The sequence below is a fragment of the Carcharhinus amblyrhynchos genome, unplaced genomic scaffold (assembly GCF_965287045.1).
Source record: "Carcharhinus amblyrhynchos unplaced genomic scaffold, sCarAmb.v2.hapA scaffold_41, whole genome shotgun sequence".
In the NCBI taxonomy this organism is placed as follows: Eukaryota; Metazoa; Chordata; class Chondrichthyes; order Carcharhiniformes; family Carcharhinidae; genus Carcharhinus; species Carcharhinus amblyrhynchos.
Window position 1 is genome coordinate 1,226,030 of NW_027649782.1, and position 22,809 is coordinate 1,248,838.

The 22,809-nt window shown below is 46.4% G+C and overlaps 1 protein-coding gene across 1 annotated transcript in view; it reads right to left on the reverse strand.

Annotated features, from left to right (window-relative positions):
* Positions 1–2,590: 2,590 nt before the first annotated feature.
* LOC145335783 (mucin-5AC) overlaps positions 2,591–22,809 on the reverse strand; it is a 58,510-nt gene continuing 38,291 nt past the window's right edge. The window contains exons 11-15 of the mRNA XM_080181513.1: positions 22,367–22,541; positions 22,174–22,271; positions 4,456–4,630; positions 4,273–4,370; positions 2,591–2,829 (exon numbers count right to left, since the gene is read on the reverse strand). Coding sequence (XP_080037639.1) covers positions 2,816–2,829; positions 4,273–4,370; positions 4,456–4,630; positions 22,174–22,271; positions 22,367–22,541 — 560 coding nt within the window. The 3' untranslated portion in view covers positions 2,591–2,815. The remainder of the gene's footprint in view (positions 2,830–4,272; positions 4,371–4,455; positions 4,631–22,173; positions 22,272–22,366; positions 22,542–22,809) is intronic.

Below are 22,809 nucleotides of genomic sequence, written 5' to 3' on the forward strand. Positions count from 1 at the left end.
TCCCCGCTTCCCCCCCCCCCCCCCCCACCCCCAACTTTTGTCATGACAATTATCCAGGCCCTATCACCAGGCATTGCTCCTGACACACTGGCAGTGCTTGGCAGCCACTACCAAGGTGCATGGGGGCACCACCAGGATGTCTGGTGGTATTGCCAAGGTGTCCAGTTGGCACCACTAGGTGGACACTTAACATAAGAACATAAGAACTAGGAGCAGGAGCCGGCCATCTGGCCCCTCGAGCCTACTCCGCCATTCAGTAAGATCATGGCTGATCTTTTTGTGGACTCAGCTCCACCTACCTGCCCGCTCACCATAACCCTTAATTCCTTTACTGTTCAAAAATGTATCTATCCTTGCCTTAAAAACATTCAATGAGGGAGCCTCAACTGTTTCACTGGGCAGGGAATTCCACAGATTCACAGCCCTTTGTGTGAAGAAGTTCCTCCTCAACTCAGTCCTAAATTTGCTCCCCCTTATTTTGAAGCCATGCCCCCTAGTTCTAGTTTCACCCACCAGTGGAAACAACTTCCCTGCTTCTATCTTATCTATTCCCATCATAATCTTAAATGTTTCTATAAGATCTTCCTCATTCTTCTGAATTCCAATGACTATAGCTCCAGTCTACTCAGTATCTCCTCATAAACTAACCCCCTCAACTCCAGAATCAACCCAGTGAATCTCCTCTGCACCCCCTCCAGTGCCAGTATATCCTTTCTCAAGTAAGGAGACCAAAACTGTACACAGTACTCCGGGTGTGGCCTCACCAGTACCTTATACAGCTGTAACATAACCTCGCTGTTTTTAAACTCCATCCCTCTAGCAATGAAGGACAAAATTCCATTTACCTTCTTAATTACCTGCTGCACCTGCAAACCAACTCCTTGAGATTCCTGCACGAGGACACCCAGGTCCCTCTGCACAGCAGCATGCTGCAATTTTTTACCATTTAAATAATAGTCCATTTTGCTGTTATTCCGACCAAAATGGATGACCTCATACTTATCAACTTTGTACTGCATCTGCCAGATCCTCACCCACTCATTTAGACTATCTATATCCCTTTGCAGACTTTCAGCATCCTCTGCACACTTTGCTCTGCCACTCATCTTAGTGTCATCTGTGAATTTTGACACACTACACTTGGTCCCCAATTCCAAATCACCTATGTGAATCATAAACAATTGTGTTCCCAACACTGATCCCTGAGGCACACCACTAGTCACTGATTGCCAACCAGAAAAACACCCATTTACCCCCACTCTTTGCTTTCTGTTAGTTAATCAATCCTCTATCCATGCTAATACCTTACCTGTAACACTGTGCAGCTTTATCTTATGTAGCAGTCTTTGGTGCGGCATCTTGTTAAATGCCTTCTGGAAATCCAGATACACCACATCCACAGGTTCCCCATTGTCCACTGCACAGGTAATGTTCTCAAAGAATTCCACCAAATTACTCAAAAATGACCTGCCCTTCATGAACCTATGCTGCGTCTTACCAATGGGACAATTTATATCCAGATGTCTCGCTATTTCTTCTTTGATGATAGATTCAAGCATTTTCCCTACGACAGAAGTTAAGCTAAATGGCTAATAAATACCTGCCTTTTGATTGCCTCCTTTTTTAAACAGTGGCGTCGTCACATTTGTAGTTTTCCAATCTGTGGGAATCACCCCAGAATCCAGCCAATTTTGGTAAATTACCACTAGTACATTTGCTATTTCTCCGCTATCTCTTTTAATGCCCTGGGATACATTCCATCAGGACCAGGAGACTTGTCTACCTTTAGACCCATTAACTTTCCCAACACTACCTCTTTTGTGATAATGATAGTTTCTCAGTCCTCACCTGCCATCGCCTTCCTGTCATCAATTTTTGGCATGTTATTTGTGTTTTCCACTGTGAAGACTGACACAAAATACCTGTTCAATGCCTCAGCCATTTCTTCATTTCCAGTTATTACATCCCCCTTCTCGTCCTCTAAAGGATCAATGTTTATTTTAGCCACTCTTCTTTTGCTTTATATATTTGTTGAAACTTTTGCTATCTGTTTTTATATTCTGAGCTAGTTTACTCTCCATCTTACTTTTCTTTATGGCTTTTTTTATGGCTTTCTATTGACCTTTAAAGATTTCTGAATCCTCTTGGTTCACACTAATCTTTGCCACTTTATATGCATTTTCTTTCAATTTGATATCCTCCTTTATTTCCTCAGAAATCCATGGCTGATTATCTCTTTCTCTGCAATCCTTCCTTATCACTGGGATATACTTTTGCTGAGCACTGTGAAAAATCACTTTGAAACCCCTCCACCGCTCCTCAATTGTCCCACCATAAAGTTTTTGCTCCAGTCTACCTTAGCCAACTCCCCCCTCATCCCTTTATTATCTCCTTTGTTTAAGTACAAGACACTGGGATTGGATTTTACCTTCTCACGCTCTATCTGTATTTTAAATTTAACCATACTGTGATTGCTGCTTCCAAGAGGATCCCTAACTGCAAGATCATTAATTATTCCTGTCTCATTACACAGTAAGAAGTCTCACAACACCGGGTTAAAGTCCAACAGGTTTATTTGGTAGCACAAGTTTTCAGAGTGTCGCTCCTTCTTCAGGTGAGTGAAGAGTTGTGTTTACAAACAGAGAATATACAGACACAAACTCAATTTACAAGATGATGGTTGGAAGGCGAGTCTTTACAGGTAATCAATGTACAGACAATGTGAGTGGACCAGATGTAGGATAGTTTGCTCCCTCGTAGTTCCATTACATACTGTTCAAGGAAGCTGTCGCGGATACATTCTGTGAAGTCCTCCTCAAGGCTGTGTACCTGGTTTGACCAATTGATATGTAGATTAAAATCCCCCATGGTAATTGCTGTAACATTTTTACATGCATCAGTTATTTCTTTGCTTATTTTTCACCCCACCGTGATGTCATTATTTGATGGCCTAAAGACTTTCAGTGACTTTTTCTCCTTACTATTTCTAATTTCCATCCAAATGGATTCAACCTTTTTTTTTCCATAGAATCTATATCATCTCTCACTACTGCCCAGGTACCATCCTTAAATATCAGAGCTACACCCCCTCCCTTACCTTCCTGTCAGTCCCTCCAAACAGTCTGATACTCCTGGTCATGACCATCCTGAAACCATGTCTCTCACCTGGCCAAAAAATCCCATCATGACCCCCTAACTGCCCCCGCATTATGATCCCCCTCCTCGATGACCCCATACAGTGGCGCTGCTGCCTCACAGCTCCAGGTCCCCGGGTTCAATTCCAGCCTTGAGTCACTGTCCATGTGGAGTTTGCCCGTTCTTCCCATGTCTGCATAGGTTTCCTCCAAGTCATCATAGAACCCTACAGTGCAGAAAGAGGCCCTTTGGCCCATCGAGCCTGCACCGAACACAATCCCACCCAGGCCCTACCCCCATATCCCTACATATTATACCCACTAATCCCGCTAACCTCTGCTACCCTGGACACTAAGGGGCAATTTCTTAGCCTGGCCAATCAACCTAACCCGCACATCTTTGGACTGTGGGAGGAAACCGGAGTACCCGGAGGAAACCCAGGCAGACACAAGGAGAATGTGCAAACTCCACACAGACAGTGACCCGAGCCGAGAATCGAACCCAGAACCCTGGGGCTGTGAAGCAGCAGTGCTAACCCACTGTGCTATCGTGACACCCATCCTCCACTTTCATCCCATTGTTCAAAGATCTGCAGGTTAGGTGGATTGGCCATGCTAAATTGCCCCATAGTGTCCCAAGATGTGTATGTTAGGTGGACTATGGGCAATGTTTGGGAGCTCTGGGACTAGGACAGCATAGAGCGCCTAGCTAAGACAGGTTAGATAGTCGGTGCAGACTCAATGGGCCGAATGGCCTCTTCAGCACTTTAGGGATTCTATGATTCAATGCCCCTGACCATGTGATGGGCTTCAATGTTCTCTGTGGCATCTGGCATGACCACTGCGCCCGGTCTACACTACTGGAGAACCGTACAAATTTGCACTGTCATGGTTGGAAGATTCCATGCGATGGGTTTCAAATGTTACTTTTAATATGCTAATCGGCTTTGCCCCATTAGAAAGTTGCTGGGAAGATCGCAAACCATTTCACACTAGGCGCAAATCAGGTTTTTAGCAAATGGTATCACATATTTTGTTTGCTTCAATCAAAAATAGCAAAATGCAGCACTGAATGTAGAACCACAAAGTGGAACGTTAACAGTCAATAAATCAAATTTTACAGATGTTCAACACTTACAAAAAGATTCGGGACAGGTAAACCGGATTCTGTAATCTTCACATCTGCCATCATCCTGCTCTGCATTCACACAGACAAACCCAGAGGAAACGCTACAGCTGTTCAAAGGATAATAGGAGGTTAATGGAATTGCTAAAACAACGTGACAAGATCAAACTCAGATGGAGAGAATCATTATTTTACTCAGAAACATTGTCTCCAGAGCTGGCAACTGGATCCCCCGACGCTGTCTCCACCTCACAGGCAATGGGGTTGCTGCAGATCCGACCAGGATATTCCTTCCGGAGATCCACAAGAGTTTCATAGTCCCCTTTTCCTGATGGATTGTCACGGTCAAACCACGAGGTTTTACAGCTGCCTAATTTCAGGAGTAAAAATCAAATAGTTTGGAGAAACGGTGGTTGAGGAATAGAAAAACTTTAATAATTGGACAGAGAATTTAAATCGAATTTTAACTAGTTTCAACAAGTGCTTAGAATAGAATCATTGAATCCTGACAGTGCAGAAGGAGGCCACTCAGCCCATCGAGTCTGCATGGACCACAATTCCACAAAGGCCCTATTCCCGTAACCCCACATATTTACCCTGCTAATCCTCCTGATGTTAGGGTAAATTTAGCATGGCCAATCCACCCAACCCACAAGATCTTCAGACTGTGGGAGGAAACCAGCGCACCCGGAGGAAACCCATGCAGACATGGGGAGAACATGCAAGCTCCACGCAGTCACCCAAGGCTGGAATTGAACCCAAGTCCCTAGCGCTGTGAAGCAGCGCTGTCAACCACTGTGCCACCGTGCTACACACCTACTGAGAGATCTGAATGGAAGGGGGATGGGGAAGCTTCTAATGTCAGAAACTAACACTTGCTTCTGTATATAACTATTGAGAAGACTGGAACTGTTATCTGTTTTAGTATCCAGTGTTAATGTAGTAGCTTGGCTCCTCTAAGAAATGGTCCTGTACACCCAGATCCCTCTGCCTATCAATACTCTTAAGGGTTTTGCCATTTACTGTATATTTCCTATCTGTATTTGACCTTCCAGAATGCATTACCCCACATTTGTTTGGATTAAACTCCATCTGCCATCTCTCTGCCCAAATTTCCAATTGCTCTATATCCTGTTGTATCCTCCGATGGTCCTCATTGCTATCCACCAACATTTGTGTTGTCCGCAAACTTGCTAATTAAATTAATTACATTTTCCTCCAAATCATTTATACATTTTACCAACAGCAAAGGTCCCAGCACTGATCCCTGAAGAATGCCACTTGTTACAGCCCTCCATTCAGAAACACACCCTTCCACTGCTACCCTCTGTCTTCTATGACCGAGCCAGTTCTGTATCCATTTTGCCAGCTCACCTCTGATCCCATGTGGTTTACCTTCTGTACCAGTCTGCCATGAGAGACCTTGTCAAAGGCCTTACTCAAGTCCATGTAGACAACATCCACTGCCCTACCTTCATCTTTGTCATATTCTCGAAAAACCCAATCTAGTTAGTGAGACACAGCCTCCCCTTCCAAAACCAAGTTGCCTCTCGCTAATTCAGTTATTTCCAAGTGGGAGTAAATCCTGTCTTGAAAAATCCTTTCCAATAATTTCTCTACCACTAATGTAAGACTCACCAGCCTGTATTATTTTACCTGGATTATTTTTGCTACCCTTCTTAAACAAAGGAACAACATTAGCTTTTCTCCAATCCTCTGGGACCTCCTCTTAGCCAATCAGGATACAAAGATTTCTCTCAAGGCCCCAGCAATTTCCTCCCTTGCCTCTCTAAGTATTCTGGGATATTTCCCATCAGGCCCTGGGGACTTGTCTACCTTAAGTCTACCTGCAGTTTTGGGCGCTGCACCTGCGCAAGGATATTTTGGCCCTGGAGGGAGTGCAGAGGAGGTTTACTAGGCTGATACCGGAGTTGAGGGGATTGAGCTATGAGGAGAGGCTGAATAAACTAGGCTTGTACTCGTTAGAGTTTAGAAGAATGAGGGGAGATCTCATTGAGACATATAAGATGATGAATGGGATGGATAGGATAGAGGTGGAGAGACTCTTCCCGCTCAAAAAAGGCAGTAGGACTAGGGGGCACAGCCTCAAGATAAAGGGGAGGCGGTTTAGAATGGAGTTGAGGAGGAACTTCTTCACTCAAAGGGTGGTGAATCTCTGGAATTCTCTGCCCGTTGAAGTGATGGAGGCTGCCTCGCTAAATATTTTTAAGAAGCGGGTTGATGGGTTCTTGATAAGAGAGGGGATTAAGGGTTATGGGGAGAGGGCGGGAATGTGGAACTGAGCCACGACAGATCAGCCATGATCTTATTGAATGGTGGGGCAGGCTCGAAGGGCTAGATGGCCTACTCCTGCTCCCATTTCTTATGTTCTTATGTTCTTAATGTTTCTCAACAACCCCAATAACTCTTCCTTTTTGATCTCAACATGATGCAAACTATCTGCACACTCTTCTCCAGAGTCATCATCCACTAAGAGCTTCTCTTTGGTGAATACTGATGCAAAGAACTCATTTAATAACAAAGAACAAAGAACAAAAACAGCCCAGGAAACAGGCCCTTTGGCCCAACGAGCCCGCGCCGCCATCTCAACACCACCAGTCCCCCCTCCACCCATTACCCTTATCTAATGTTTTATGGCCATCCACATTGAGGGAAACTAATTTAGGGACAATTTATTCCTGCCAATCAGCCTAATGGTTCACCATGGTATGCTTCTGCAGAAAATGCAGATGTATGGGATTGGTGGTAATTTAGGTACTTGGATCAGGAATTGGTTAGCAGATAGGAGACAGAGGGTGGTGGTTGATGGTAATTATTCATCATGGAGTTCGGTCACGAGTGGTGTGCCTCAGGGATCTGTTTTGGGGCCACTGCTGTTTGTAATCTTTATTAATGATCTGGATGAGGGTATAGTTGGGTGGATTAGTAAGTTTGCTGATGACACCAAAGTCGGAGGTGTGGTAGATTGTGAGGAAGGGTGTCGAAGTTTGCAGGGTGACTTGGACAGGTTGCAGAGCTGGGCCGCGAGGTGGCGGATGGAGTTTAATGCGGAGAAGTGTGAGGTAATCCATTTCGGTAGGAATAACAGATGTGTTGAGTATAGGGCTAACGGGAGGACTTTGAATAGAGTGGAGGAGCAGAGGGATCTAGGTGTATGTGTACATAGATCCCTGAAAGTTGGGAATCAAGTAGATAAGGTTGTTAAGAAGGCGTACGGTGTCTTGGCGTTTATTGGTAGGGGGATTGAATTTAGGAGTCGCAGCGTCATGTTGCAACTGTACACAACTCTGGTGCGGCCGCACTTGGAGTACTGTGTGCAGTTCTGGTCCCCACATTACAGGAAGGATGTGGAGGCTTTGGAGAGGGTGCAGAGGAGGTTTACCAGGATGTTGCCTGGTATGCAGGGGAGGTCCTATGAGGAGAGACTGAGGGATTTGGGGTTGTTTTCACTGGAAAGAAGGCGGCTAAGAGGGGATCTTATAGAAACATATAAGATGATTAGAGGTTTAGATAGGGTGGATGGTGATAGCCTGTTTCCTCGGATGGAGAAATCTAGCACGAGGGGGCATGGCTTTAAATTAAGGGGGGGTAGTTATAGGACGGATGTCAGGGGCAGGTTCTTTACCCAGAGGGTGGTGAGGGACTGGAATGCCCTGCCTGCTGCAGTTGTAAATGCGCCTAGTTTGGGGGCGTTTAAGAGATTGGTGGATAGGTTTATGGACGAAAAGGGATTGGTTTAGATTAGTGGGTCAATGTTTTTTTTTAAAAAAATAAGACTGGTCGGCGCAACATTGTGGGCCGAAGGGCCTGTTCTGCGCTGTAATGTTCTATGTTCTAATAGCACATCTTTGGGGTGTGGGGGGAAACCGGAGCACCCGGAGAAAACCCACGCAAGCACGGGGAGAATGTGCAAACTCCCACAGACACCGGCCCAAATCCATGTGTCTGCACAGCAATCAGTGATAGTCACTGAGCTGTCGTCTTGCCCAGTATCTGGTCTAGTTTAGGCACACACTAACGACACGAAGCACTAGGCCAATCCCGAACAACCAAGAGCAGCCCAAGTACGACCCATCGCGTGTATGCCCCTCGTTGGACACAAGGCGGACCTCACCCATTTCCTCTGGCTCCATGCACAGTTCCCTTCCCTGTCCTCGAGTGGGACAGGGAAGGGAATCATCTCAGGAGGTGCAGAGACAGGTTTTACACTCAGCAACATTGTTCATACACTTCAACCCAAGCAAGTCATTCATAATCAGTTGTGATACTTCGCTGTATGGAGTTGGAGCAGCTCTATCCCATAGAATGGCAGATGCCTTAGAAGGCATAGGGGATATTTATTAGTCATGGCAAAGGAGGTCATCACTGAGCAAGGAGGTAATATTGGAGCTATACAGAATGTTAGTTTGGCCGCAGCTGGAGTACTGTATGCAGTTCTGGTTGCCTCACTATCGGAAGGATGTGATTGCACTTAAAAGGGGTATAGAGGAGATTTATTGGGATGGAGCATTTGAGCTATAAGGACAGACTGGGTAGCTTGGATTGTTTTCTTTAGAGCAGAGAGGCTGAAGGGGACATGATTGTTAGGAGTTTTCTACAGGCCCCTAAATAGTAATAGAGATGTGGAGGAGGAAATGGCAAAGCAGATTATGGATCGGTGTGGAGGTCACAGGGTGGTTATCATGGGTGACTTTAACTTTCCAAATATTGATTGGAACCTTCAAAGGTCGAATAGTTCAGATGGGACACTTTTTGTACAGTGTGTGCAGGAGGGTTTTCTGACACAATATGTGGATGAGCCGACAAGAGGTGGGGCCACATTGGACTTGGTACTGGGGAATGAACCGGGCCAAGTGTTAGATTTGTTTGTGGGGGAGCACTTTGGAAATAGTGACCACAATTCAGTGTCCTTCATTATTGCAATGGAGAGGGATAGGGTCACATGGCAGGGCAAGGTTTATAATTGGGGCAGGGGTAATTATGATGTGGATAGGCAAGAATTAGGGAGCATAAAATGGGAACAGAAACTGTCAGGTATGGGCACAAATGAAAAGTGGAGCTTGTTCAAGGAACAAATACTGCGTGTCCTTGATAGGTATGTCCCTGTCAGGCAGGGAGGAAATGGCTGAGTGAGGGAACCATGGTTCACGAAGGAGGTTGAATGTCTTGTCAAGAGGCAAAAGGAAGCATATGTAAGGATGAGAAAACAAGGTTCAGTTGGGTCGCTTGAGGGTTACAAGGTAGCTAGGAATGAGTTAAAGAAAGGGCTTAGGAGAGCTAGGAGGGGACATGAGAAGTCCTTGGCGGCTCAGATCAAGGAAAACCCCAAGGCCTTCTACTCTTATGTGAGAAATAAAAGAGTGACCAGGGTGAGGTTAGGGCCAGTCAAGGATAGTAGTGGGAACTTGTGCATGGAGTCAGAAGAGATAGGAGAGGCGATGAATGAATACTTTTCTTCAGTGTTCACTAAGGAGAGGGACCATGTCTTTGAGGACGAGAGTGTGATACAGGCTGATAGGATGGAGGAGGTAGATGTTCTGAGGGAAGATGTATCAGCAATTTTGGAAAACCTGAGGTTCGATAAGTCCTCTGGGCCTGTTGGGATACATCCTATGATTCTTTGGGAGGCAAGGGAGGAGATTGCAGAGCTTTTGGCTTTGATCTTTGGTTCCTTACTGTCCACAGGGATTGTGCCAGAGGACTGGAGAGTGGTGAATGTTGTTCCTCTGTTCAAATAAGGAAATAGGGATGACCCTGGTAATTATAGGCCAGTTAGTAAGCTTAGTTGGTAAGTTAATGGAAAAGGTCCTGAGGGATAGGATTTATGACCATTTGGAAAGATGCAGCTTAATCTGGGATAGTTAACATGGATTTGTGAAGGGTAAGTCCTGCCTCATAAATTTGATTGAACTCTTTGAGGAGGTAACTAAGTGTGTAGATGAAGGTAGAGCAGTTGATGTTGTATACATGGATTTTAGTAAGGTGTTTGATAAGGTTCCCCATGGTGGGCATGAAGAAAGTAAGGAGGTGCGGGATAGAGGGAAATTTGGCCGATTGGATTAGTAACTGGCTGTCTCTTAGAAGACAGAGGGTGGTGGTGGAGGGAAAATTTTCAGACTGGAGACCAGTTACCAGCGGTGTACCACAGGAATCAGTGCTGGGTCCTCTGCTATTTGTGATTTTTATCAATGACTTGGAAGAGGGGGTTGAAGGGTGGGTTAGTAAATTTGCTGATGACACCAAGATTGGTGGAGTAGTGGATGAGGTGGAGGGCTCTTGTAGGCTGCAAAGAGACATTGATAGAATGCAGAGCTGGGCAGAAAAGTGGCAGATGGAGTTTAACCCTAATAAGCGTGAGGTGATTCACTTTGGTAGGACAAATTTGAATGCGGATTACAGGGTCAACGGCAGGGTTCTGAGGAATGTGGAGGAACAGAGAGATCTTGGGGTTCATATCCACAGATCTCTGAAGGTTGCCATTCAAGTGGATAGAGCCGAGAAGAAAGCTTATAGTGTGTTAGCGTTTATTGACAGGGGGTTTGAGTTTAAGAGCCGTGGGGTTATGCTGCAACTATACAGGACATTGGAGAGACCACATTTGGAATATTGTGTGCAGTTCTGGTCACCTCACTATAAGGAGGATGTGGAAGCATTGGAGAGAGTGCAGAGGAGATTTACCAGGATGCTGCCTGGTTTGGAGGGTAGGTCTTATGAGGAAAGGTTGAGGGAGCTGGGGCTTTTCTCTTTGGAGCGGAGGAGGATGAGAGGCGACTTAATAGAGGTTTATAAGATGATGAGGGGGATAGATAGAGTGGGCGTTCAGAGACTGTTTCCTTGGGTGGATGTAACTGTTACTAGGGGGCATAACTATAAGGTTCATGGTGGGAGATATAGGAGGGATGTCCGAGGGAGATTCTTTACTCAGAGAGTGGTTGGGGTGTGGAATAGACTGCCTGTTGTGATAGTGGAGTTGGACACTTTAGAAACTTTCAAGCGGTTATTGGATAGGCACAAGGAGCACACCAGAATGATAGGGAGTGGGATAGCTTGATCTTGGTTTCAGACAAAGCTCGGCACAACATCAAGGGTCAAAGGGCCTGTACTGTACTGTTCTATGTTTATATGTTCATGATTGAGGTGTATAAGATTATGAGGGGTATGGACTGGGTGAGTAGGGAGGAGCTGTTCTCTTTGGTTGGGGGCTCAATCACAAGGGGACTGAGTTTCAGGATAATGGGCAGGAGATTCAGGAGGATTTGAGAAAGAAGATTTTTACTCAGAGGATCTGGAATGCACTGCCTGGGACGGAGTGGACGGCTGGAAAGCTTACAATCTTTAAAAAATATTTGAATGAGCTCTTGAGACATCATAACATTCAAGGATATAGGAAAAGTTCTGGAAAGTGGGGTTAACATGACGTTAGTCGTAGTTATTGTCAGTGCAGACTCGAGGGGCCGAATGGCCTTACTGCACTGTCTAATTCTCAAATTCCTCCTCTATTATGTTGGTCTAAAAGCAAGAACCCAAACCCTCTATATTTTGTGTCCGGTCCTCGATAGAGGCACCAAAAGGATCGATCCATTCAAATAGAAGGATTTTTGTCAATATTTTTCTTCCTCTCAACTTCATTCAATCTCAACAGAAACTGCACAGTCACAGTTCAAGGGTCACTTTAACCCAGGTCGCCAACGTAATCATTGAGGAAATTATTCACAGATTTATTTACATTGTCCAGAGACTTGCCACCTGAAGCTGCAACTAGGTCCCAAGAATGTTCTGGAACAAGGCATGTTCCCCAGATGGTTCCCTAGGTCATGTGGCCCTTACTCTGCCGGTTGATCCTTAAAGGGGCATGCACCACAGCTGCAAATAGTGGTGAATGGGTAGGGATGGGTTATGGGTGGGTACAGCGGTGATTGGGTAGGGATGGGTTATGGGTGGGTACAGCAGTGAATGGGTAGGGATGGGTTATGGGTGGGTACAGCGGTGAATGGGCAGGGATGGGTTATGGGTGGGTACAGCGGTGAATGGGCAGGGATGGGTTATGGGTGGGTACAGCGGTGAATGGGTAGGGGTGGGTTATGGGTGGGTACAGCGGTGATTGGGTAGGGATGGGTTATGGGTGGGTACAGCGGTGAATGGGCAGGGGTGGGTTATGGCTGGGTACAGCGGTGAATGGGCAGGGATGGGTTATGGGTGGGTACAGCAGTGAATGGGCAGGGATGGGTTATGGGTGGGTACAGCGGTGAATGGGTAGGGGTGGGTTATGGGTGGGTACAGCGGTGAATGGGCAGGGATGGGTTATGGGTGGGTACAGCAGTGAATGGGCAGGGATGGGTTATGGGTGGGTACAGCAGTGAATGGGTAGGGATGGGTTATGGGTGGGTACAGCGGTGAATGGGCAGGGATGGGTTATGGGTGGGTACAGCGGTGAATGGGCAGGGATGGGTTGTGGGTGGGTACAGCGGTGAATGGGTAGGGATGGGTGATGGGTGGGTACAGCGGTGAATGGGCAGGGATGGGTTGTGGCTGGATACAGTGGTGAATGGGTAGGGATGGGTTATGGGTGGGTACAGCGGTGAATGGGCAGGGATGGGTTGTGGGTGGGTACAGCGGTGAATGGGCAGGGATGGGTTGTGGGTGGGTACAGCGGTGAATGGGCAGGGATGGGTTGTGGCTGGATACAGCGGTGAATGGGCAGGGATGGGTTGTGGCTGGATACAGTGGTGAATGGGTAGGGATGGGTTGTGGCTGGATACAGTGGTGAATGGGTAGGGATGGGTTATGGCTGGATACAGTGGTGAATGGGCAGGGATGGGTTGTGGCTGGATACAGTGGTGAATGGGCAGGGATGGGTTATGGGTGGGTACAGTGGTGAATGGGTAGGGATAGGTTATGGCTGGATACAGTGGTGAATGGGCAGGGATGGGTTGTGGCTGGATACAGTGGTGAATGGGCAGGGATGGGTTGTGGCTGGATACAGTGGTGAATGGGTAGGGATGGGTTGTGGCTGGATACAGTGGTGAATGGGCAGGGATGGGTTATGGCTGGATACAGTGGTGAATGGGTAGAGATGGGTTGTGGCTGGATACAGTGGTGAATGGGTAGGGATGGGTTATGGCTGGATACAGTGGTGAATGGGCAGGGATGGGTTGTGGCTGGATACAGTGGTGAATGGGCAGGGATGGGTTATGGGTGGGTACAGTGGTGAATGGGTAGGGATAGGTTATGGCTGGATACAGTGGTGAATGGGCAGGGATGGGTTATGGCTGGATACAGTGGTGAATGGGCAGGGATGGGTTATGGCTGGATACAGTGGTGAATGGGTAGAGATGGGTTATGGGTGGGTACAGTGGTGAATGGGCAGGGATGGGTTATGGCTGGATACAGTGGTGAATGGGCAGGGATGGGTTATGGCTGGATACAGTGGTGAATGGGCAGGGATGGGTTATGGCTGGATACAGTGGTGAATGGGTAGAGATGGGTTATGGGTGGGTACAGCGGTGAATGGGCAGGGATGGGTTATGGCTGGATACAGTGGTGAATGGGTAGAGATGGGTTATGGGTGGGTACAGTGGTGAATGGGCAGGGATGGGTTATGGCTGGATACAGTGGTGAATGGGCAGGGATGGGTTATGGCTGGATACAGTGGTGAATGGGTAGAGATGGGTTATGGCTGGGTACAGCGGTGAATGGGCAGGGATGGGTTATGGCTGGGTACAGCGGTGAATGGGCAGGGATGGGTTATGGGTGGGTACAGTGGTGAATGGGCAGGGATGGGTTGTGGCTTTGTACAGCGGTGAATGGGCAGGGATGGGTTGTGGCTTTGTACAGCGGTGAATGGGCAGGAATGGATTACGTAGAACATAGAACACTACAGCACAAACAGGCCCTTCGCCCCACGAGTTGCGCCGATCACTTCTATACCTACTAGGCCATAGACCTATCTATAACCCCCAATCCCATTAGATCCCAATTGGATTGGAGCCATAGAGTCTTAGAGCATTGAAACAGGCCCTCTGGCTCAATTTGTATGGAAAGGGAGGATAGGAAGTAATTTAGTTGGGAGGTCAATCACGAGGGGACATAATTTTAGGATGAGTGACTGGAGATTCAGAGGGATTTAAGAAATGTTGTTTTCACTCAGAGGGTGGTGGGAATCTAGAATGTACTACCTGGGAAGGTAGTGGAGGCTGGAAATGTTACAAACCTCAAAAGATATCTGGATGAACAAGAATATGGGACAAGTTTGGGAAATGGGCTTAGTGTGACTTTACTGGTAGTTATTGTCGGTATAGACTCAATGGGCCAAGGGGCCTTTTTCAGTACTATATGACTTTATGACTCTGAGATATGGTGGAAACGGTAATTGCTTTGAGGACTTTGTCAGACACAGGGGAAAAAATACTCCCAAATCAACAAAGAGAGTTTAGCAGCCACCTATGCTGTGAAGAAATGTCACCAGTCCATCTACAGACAGCACTTCACCATTGTGTCAGACTGTAAGACATTGTCTGGGCTTCTCTATGAAGACAAGCCAGTGCACCCCACCCCCCCCACCCCATATGTTATAAGTTGTAACATATCTCACAACTATCCAAAATCTCACAACCTTACCATGTCTCACTTTGGTACAATGTCCCACTACTGTACTATATTCCACTATTGTAAAATATCTCACTATGGTACACTATTGTACATTATCTCACTACTGTACAATACTCACGGTCCAATATCCCAGCATTGTCCAACATTTCATTATTGTAGAATACCCCACTATACAGTACCTCACTGGCCATTATCCCATTATTGTACATTATCTCAATACTATACAATACCCCACTACTGTACAATATCTCCTCATAGTCCAACATCTCACTAGTGTACAATATCCCACTACTATACAATATCTCACTACTTATTATTCTAGTGTACAATATCTTACTATTCGAAAATGTGACTGAACACATTGACGAAGGAAGTGCCGTGGACGTGGTGTACATGGACTTCAGCAAGGCATTTGATAAGGTCCCCCATGCAAGACTTCTTGAGAAGGTGAGAGGGCATGGGATCCAAGGGGCTTTGGCCTTGTGGATCCAGAACTGGCTTGCCTGCAGAAGGCAGAGAGTGGTTGTGGATGGGTCTTTTTCTGCATGGAGGTCAGTCACCAGTGGAGTGCCCCAGGGATCTGTTCTGGGACCCTTGCTGTTTGTCATTTTCATAAATGACCTGGATGAGGAAGTGGAGGGATGGGTTAGTAAGTTCGCCGATGACACGAAGGTCGGTGGTGTTGTGGATGGTCTGGAAGGATGTCAAAAGTTGCAGTAGGACATAAATAGGATGCAGGACAGGGCGGAGAAGTGGCAGATGGACTTCAACGCGGATAAATGTGTAGTGGTCCATTTTGGCAGGACCAATGGGATGAACGAGTACACTATCAAGGGCAGGAGTCTTAGTAGTGTTGAAGAGCAGAAGGATCTTGGGGTCCGGGTCCACAGGACTCTTAAATCGGCCTCGCAGGTGGAGGATGTGGTCAAGAAGGCGTATGGTGTACAGGCCTTCATTAATCGAGGGATTGAGTTTAGGAATCGGGAGGTAATGCTGTAACTTTATAAGACCCTTGTCAGGCCTCACTTGGAGTACTGTGCGCAGTTCTGGTCGCCTCACTATAGGAAGGACGTAGAAGCTATTGAAAGGGTACAGGGGAGATTTACAAGGATGTTGCCTGGACTGGGAGGCATGCCTTATGAAGTTAGGTTGAGGGAGCTGGGACTCTTTTCCCTGGAAAGACGAAGGTTGAGAGGCGACCTGATAGAGGTTTATAAAATGTTGAGAGGAATAGATAGGGTGGACTCTCAGAGGCTATTTCCCCAGGTTGAAATGGTCGCTACGAGAGGACACAGATTTAAGGTGCGGGGAGGAAAGTACAGAAGTGATGTTAGGGGTAAGTTTTTCACTCAGAGGGTGGTGAGTGAATGGAATCGGCTGCCGTCAGTGGTGGTGGAGGCGAACTCGCTGGGGTCTTTTAAAAGACTTCTGGATGAGTATATGGGATTTAATGAGATTGGGGGTTATAGATAGGTCTATGGATTGGTAGGTGTTGATGTGATCGGCGCAGCTCGTGGGCCGAAGGGCCTGTTTGCGCTGTAGTGTTCTTTGTTCTATGTTCTATCCAGTATTCCATCACTGTACAATAATCCAGCACTGTACATTATTTCACCATCATCCGATATTTCTCTACCCTCCAACACCCTACCACTTCCTGTACTGTATCCCACAACTGTACAATCTCTCACTGCTGTCCAATATCCCATCGTTAGCCATTATTCCACTGCTGAGCAATATCTAACTATTGTCCAATAAGACCATAAGAAATAGGAACAGGAGTAGACAATTTAGTTCTTTGAACCTGCTCTACTATTTAGTAAGATCATATCTGCTCATCCATTTTGGTATGAATAACCGCAAAATGGACTATTATTTATCTGGTTAAAAGTTGTAGCATGCTACTGTGCAGAGGGATCTGGGTGTCCTTGTGCAAGAATTACAAGGAGTTGGTTTAGGTAATTAAGGAGGCAAATGGAATTTTGTCCTTCGTTGCCAGAGGGATGGAGTTTAAAAAAGTGAGATTATATTGCAGCTGTATAAGGTGCTGGTGAGGCCACACCTGGAGTACTGTGTACAGTTTTGGTCTCCTTACTTGAGAAAGGATATACTGGCACTGGAGGGGGTGCAGAGGAGATTCACTAGGCTGATTCCAGAGTTGAGAGGGTTGGTTTATGAGACTGAGTAGACTGGGGCTATACTCATTGGAATGGGGGAAGATCTTACAGAAACATATAAGATTATAAAGGGAATAGATAAGATAGAAGCAGGGAAGTTGTTTCCACTGGCAGGTGAAACTAAAACTAGGGGGCATGACCTCAAAATAAGGGGGAGCAGATTTAGGACTGAGTTGAGGAGGAACTTCTTCACACAAAGGGTTGTGAATCTGTGGAATTCCCTGCCCAGTTGAGGCTCCCTCATTGAATGTTTTTAAGGCAGAGATAGATAAGTTTTTGAATAGTAAAGGAATTAAGGGTTATGGTGAGCGGGCGGGTAAGTGGAGCTGAGTCCACAAAAAGATCAGCCATGATCTTATTGCATGGCGGAGCAGGCTCGAGGGGCCAGATGGCCGACTCCTGCTCCTAGTTCTACGTTGTACACCAGCCCTCTTGAAATAACAGCCAGAAATCCATTTGATTTCCTTAATACCTCATTATGATTTTATTATTAGCTAACACTTCCTAAGTCCATTTTCCAGCCTTACTTCCCTGTCTTAATTTTCCCTCTTGATTAAAAACTTCTCAATCTCAGTCTTGAAAATGACAAGGATTTGGCTTCTTGGGGTAACTGGTAAGTGAAAGTGGGGTCATTTTTAACATTTAAGAAAAACTTGGACAGATACATGGATGAGAGGGGTGTGGAGGGATATGGTCCAGGTGCAGGTCAGTGGGACTAGGCAAAAAATGGTTCGGCACAGACAAGAAGGGCCAAAAGGCCAGTTTCCGAGCTGTAATTCTGTGGTTCTATGGTAAAGAATTCCAGAGATTCACCACCCTTTGGGAAAGGTGAGATAAGAGTGGTAAGGCCACACTTGGAATCCTGTGCAGAAAAGATTTATTGGGACACTACCAGGGCTTTAAAAAAGGCTTACAAAAAACACTTGACAAAAGATCATCTGTACTCAAAGCGTCAGCTCTTTTCTCTCCTTACAGATGTTGCCAGGCTTGCTGAGATTTTCCAGCATTTTCTCTTTTGCTACTGGGACTTGGAGGCTTGAGTTATAAGGAGAAGCTGGATAAACTGGGACTTTTTTCCCTGGATATTACGAGGCTTAATGGAGATCTTATAGAGATCTATCAAATAATGAGAGGCTATCCAGATCAGCTAGATAGTCAACATCTTTGGCCAAAGATAGGGAAGTCTAAAACTAGAGGGCATAGGTTTAAGGTGATAGGGGAGAGATACAAAAGGGTCCAGGTGGTGAGTGTCTGGAACAAGAAGTAGTAGTGGAGGGTACAATTTTGTCTTTTAAAAAACATTTAGACAGATGGGTAAGATGGGTATAGAGGGATATGGGGCAAATGCAGACAATTGGGACTAGCTTAGTGGTTATAAGAAAGGCATCATTGATAAGTTGGGCTGTTATTTCCATGCTGTATGCCTCTATAAAAGAAATTCCTCCTCAAATCCATCCTTAAATGAGCACTCGCTTATTCTGCAACTGTGCCCTCTGGTGTCCCCTGAGTGGAAACATCCCCCCCACCATTAACTCTGTCGAACCCCTCTAACAATTGTCTATTTTTAATCATATTACCACTCATTCTTCTGAACTCCAAGGAGTATAGATACAGGGGGGTGGGATTCTCTGGCTACACTTGTCCAAAAACCGCACAATCCCACTCAAGGTCAGTGGCCCTTTGCGTGGTTCGCTCCACACCCACTATGATTCCCGTGGCGGGCAGGACCAGAGAATCCACCCCCCTCCCCGCAAGCTGTTAAATCTTTCCTCATATTGCAGTCCCTCTGTGCCTGGTATCACCCCAGTAAACCTCCTGTGTTCTGTGCCCAATTATAATGTCTCTTTCCTTCAATAAGGGTATTGTAGGTGAACACGGTATTCTAAAAGTGGCCTCACTCGTGCCTTGTACAGTTACAGCAACATCCTTTTACTTTTCTATACCAGCCCTCTTGAAATAAAAGCCAGAAATCCATTTGATTTCCTTAATACCTTCTGCAACTGTAGGCTAGCTTTCTGGGTTTCATGTAGCTTTCCGTCTCACTAGCTCAATATCCATGGTACATGGGATTTAATGGGATTGAGGGTTATAGATAGGCCCGGTAGGTAGGGATATGATCAGCGCAACTTGTGGGCCGAAGGGCCTGTTTGTGCTGTAGTGTTCTATGTTCTATGTTTTATCCACTAATGTACAGTATCCAATCACTGTAAAATATCTCACTGCGTTCCATAGTTTTAGGGTAAGGGATGGGAGAATCAGAGGGGATTGAGAATTTCTTTTCAGAGGGTGGTGGGGAATCTGGAACGCACAGCCTGAGAAGGTAGAGGAGACCGAAAATCTTACAAACTTCAAAATATATTTGGATGAGCACTTTAAGTATCATAACAAGTGCAGGAAAATGAGATTAGTGTGCTTTTAGAGGTAGTTATTGTCAGTGCAAACTTGATACGCTGAAGGGCCTTTTCTGAGCTGTATGACTCTACAATTCTAATATCTGTCTACTGTCCCACATCCCACTGCTGTCCCACATCCCACTGCGGTCCCACATCCCACTGCGGTCCCACATCCCACTGCGGTCCCACACCCCACTGCTGTCCCATACCCCACTGCGGTCCCACATCCCACTGCTGTCCCACATCCCACTGCGGTCCCACATCCCACTGCGGTCCCACATCCCACTGCGGTCCCACATCCCACTGCTGTCCCATACCCCACTACTGTCCCATACCCCACTGCTGTCCCATACCCCACTACTGTCCCATACCCCACTGCTGTCCCATACCCCACTGCTGTCCCATACCCCACTACTGTACAATATCCCAGTTTTGCATGCACAACTTCAATTGGGAGAATGAAGCTATCAAGTTGTTACTGAAATGGACAATTAAAATAGTGCATTCATTTGTTAAACATTAAGGGGTGAAGCTGATCTACATTAGTCACGTGGAATGGGCTGATATCAAATCGGCAGCTGAGCTTCCACTGCATCAGTTTATATTTTCCATTCACTTGGAAAGTTTTCCCATTTTTAAAAAAATTCAAATCAAGGCACGGTAGCACAGTGGTTAGCACTGCTGCTTCACAGCTCCAGGGACCTGGGTTCGACTCCCGGCTCGGGTCACTGTCTGTGTGGAGTCTGCACATTCTCCTCGTGTCTGTGTGGGTTTCCTCCGGGTGCTCCGGTTTCCTCCCACAGACTAAAGATGTGCGGGTTAGGTTGATTGGCCGTGCTAAGAAATTGCCCCTTAGTGTCCAGGGATGTGTAGGTTGGAGGGATTAGTGGGTATAATATGTAGGGATATGGGCCTGGGTGGGATTGTGGTCAATGGGCTGAATGGCCTCTTTCTGCACTATGATTCTATGAAGTAAAAGTGACAGTGAGATCAGTCAAATGCTGCCTTGCTGTCAAGGGCAGTCACTCTCACCACAACTCTTAAGTTCTGCTCTTTTGCCCAAGTTTGAGCCAAGGCTGTTATGAAGTTAGGAGCTGAATGGCCCTGGAGAAACCTGAACTGAACACCTTCCTGCTCTCTTCATTGACCCAGGGTTTGATCCACTGCCTTGGTGGAAATGGTAAACGTGGGGGATATGCCAGACCATGAGGCTGAGTACAATGCTGCTCCTCATGGTTGACCAGTCTTGAGTTAGCACAGCTGTTGTACGTCAATTCCATTGAGCACTGTGACAGTATCGTACGACAGGATCGCGGGTATCCTCAGTGTGAAGGTGGATCTCCATCTCCAGAAGGACTGTGCAGTGGTTGCACAGTACTGTCACGGGCAGATGTATCTGTGGCAGGTGGTGAGGATGAGGTCGGATATGTTTTTCTCTCTTATTGGTTCCACCTCCACCTGTTACGGTCCCAGTCCAGCGGATGTGATGCTTCTGGACCCAGCCAGCGCAGTCAGTAGTAGGTTGACCTAGCCACTCATGGTGATGGAGATTGAAGTCCCCCCACCCAGAGTTCATTCTCAGTGCCTGCCTCACTGCTTCCTCTGTGCTGTGCAGGTACATGGATTTGGGCCGGTGTCTGTGGGATTTTGCGCATTCTCCCCGTGCTTGCGTGGGTTTCCTCAGGGTGCTCCGGTTTCCTCCCACACCCCAAAGATGTGCTATTAGGCTGGTTGGTGTAACAAATTGCCCCTAAATTATTCTCCCCTCAATCTGGTTTCCAATGTGGAGTGCCATAAGCGTAGACACGGGTCAAGGGTGGAAGAGGAAAAACACAATGCTAAAGTGACGGCACGGGCTTGTTGTTTGTTGTTCTTTGTTCTTTGTTCTTTGTCCTCCAAGTGCTGTTCAACATTGGAGGATTAATGATTCATCAGCTGCACAGGGGTGATATGTGGTAATCAGCCCACGTTAGACCTTATACCATGAGAATTCCACAGTAATGTTGAGAACTCCGAGGTCCGCACCGACTGTATACCAACGTACCACCACCTCTGCTGGGCCTGACCTTCCAGTTGACAGGGATGGTGAAAATAGTATCAGGAACATTGTCTGGAAGTTATGACTCTGTGAGTTTGACTGTGTCGGGTTATTGTTGTCCTAGTCTGTAGAATGGCTCTTCCAACGTTCCACAAGCACCCAGATGTTAGTAAGGAGGGGATGACAGGGTGAGTGACCATAAGAAATAGGAACACGAGTATGATGTTTGACCCCTTGAACCTGCTCCAGTAGGATCATAACTGAGCTGTCGTTCCTCACATCTACTTTCCTGCCCTTTCCCCATAACTCTTGATTCCCTTAATGACCAAAAATCTATGTATCTCAGCTTTAAAGATTCACAAGGACTCTGCTCCCCACTGCTCTCTGTGGAAAGACATTCCCATGACTCATAACCCTCTGAGAGAAGAAATTGGCCATGCTGAATTTCCCCTTAGTCTCCAAAGATACGTGGGGTAGGTGGATTAGACATGGTAAATAGCGGGGAGTTGCAGGGATAGGGTAGAAGCGAGGGCTTGGGTGGATACTCTTTCAGAGAATTGATGGGCTGAATGGCCTCTTCCTACCATTCTATACATTAAAACTGTAACATTGAACCAAAGCCAAGAAGTTGAAAGTGCAATGTATGGTAAATCATCATTTTCAAGTGCTTAACACTTACAAAAAGATCCAGGGCAGCTGAATCGTATTTTGTAATCTCCACAGTATCCATCATTTTGGTGATCATTGATACAGGCAAATCCAGTAGAAATGCTGCACCTGGTTAATGTGGAATAGGAGGAGAATAATGTCAAAGCTACAAGAACCAAACTCTTCAAATAAAGTCACATTATCAAAATCAGATCAATATTTACTCAGAGATATTGTCTCCAGAGTTTGAGGCTGGAATTCCTGATGTTGTCTCCACCTCACAGGCAGTCGGGCTGTTGCAGACCTGACCGGGATACTCTTTCCGAAGATTCACCAGGTTTTCAAAATCTCCGTTGCCTGATGGATTGTCTCTGTCAAACCATTGGGTTTTGCAGTTGCCTTGTTTAAGGAACAAAACAAATTCTGCTCTTTTAGCACACTTTTAACAAAGAACAAAGAACAGTACAGCACAGGAACAGGCCCTTCGGCCCTCCAAGCCTGTGCAGATCATGACGTCTATATGTACTCGCAGAGTCTGCATCCTTCCATTCCCATCCTATTCATGTATTTGTTTAGTTGCCTCTTAAATATCGCTATCATACCCGCTCCCATCACCTCTCTGGGCAGCGCGTTCCAGGCATTCACCACCCTCTGTCTCAAAAATTCG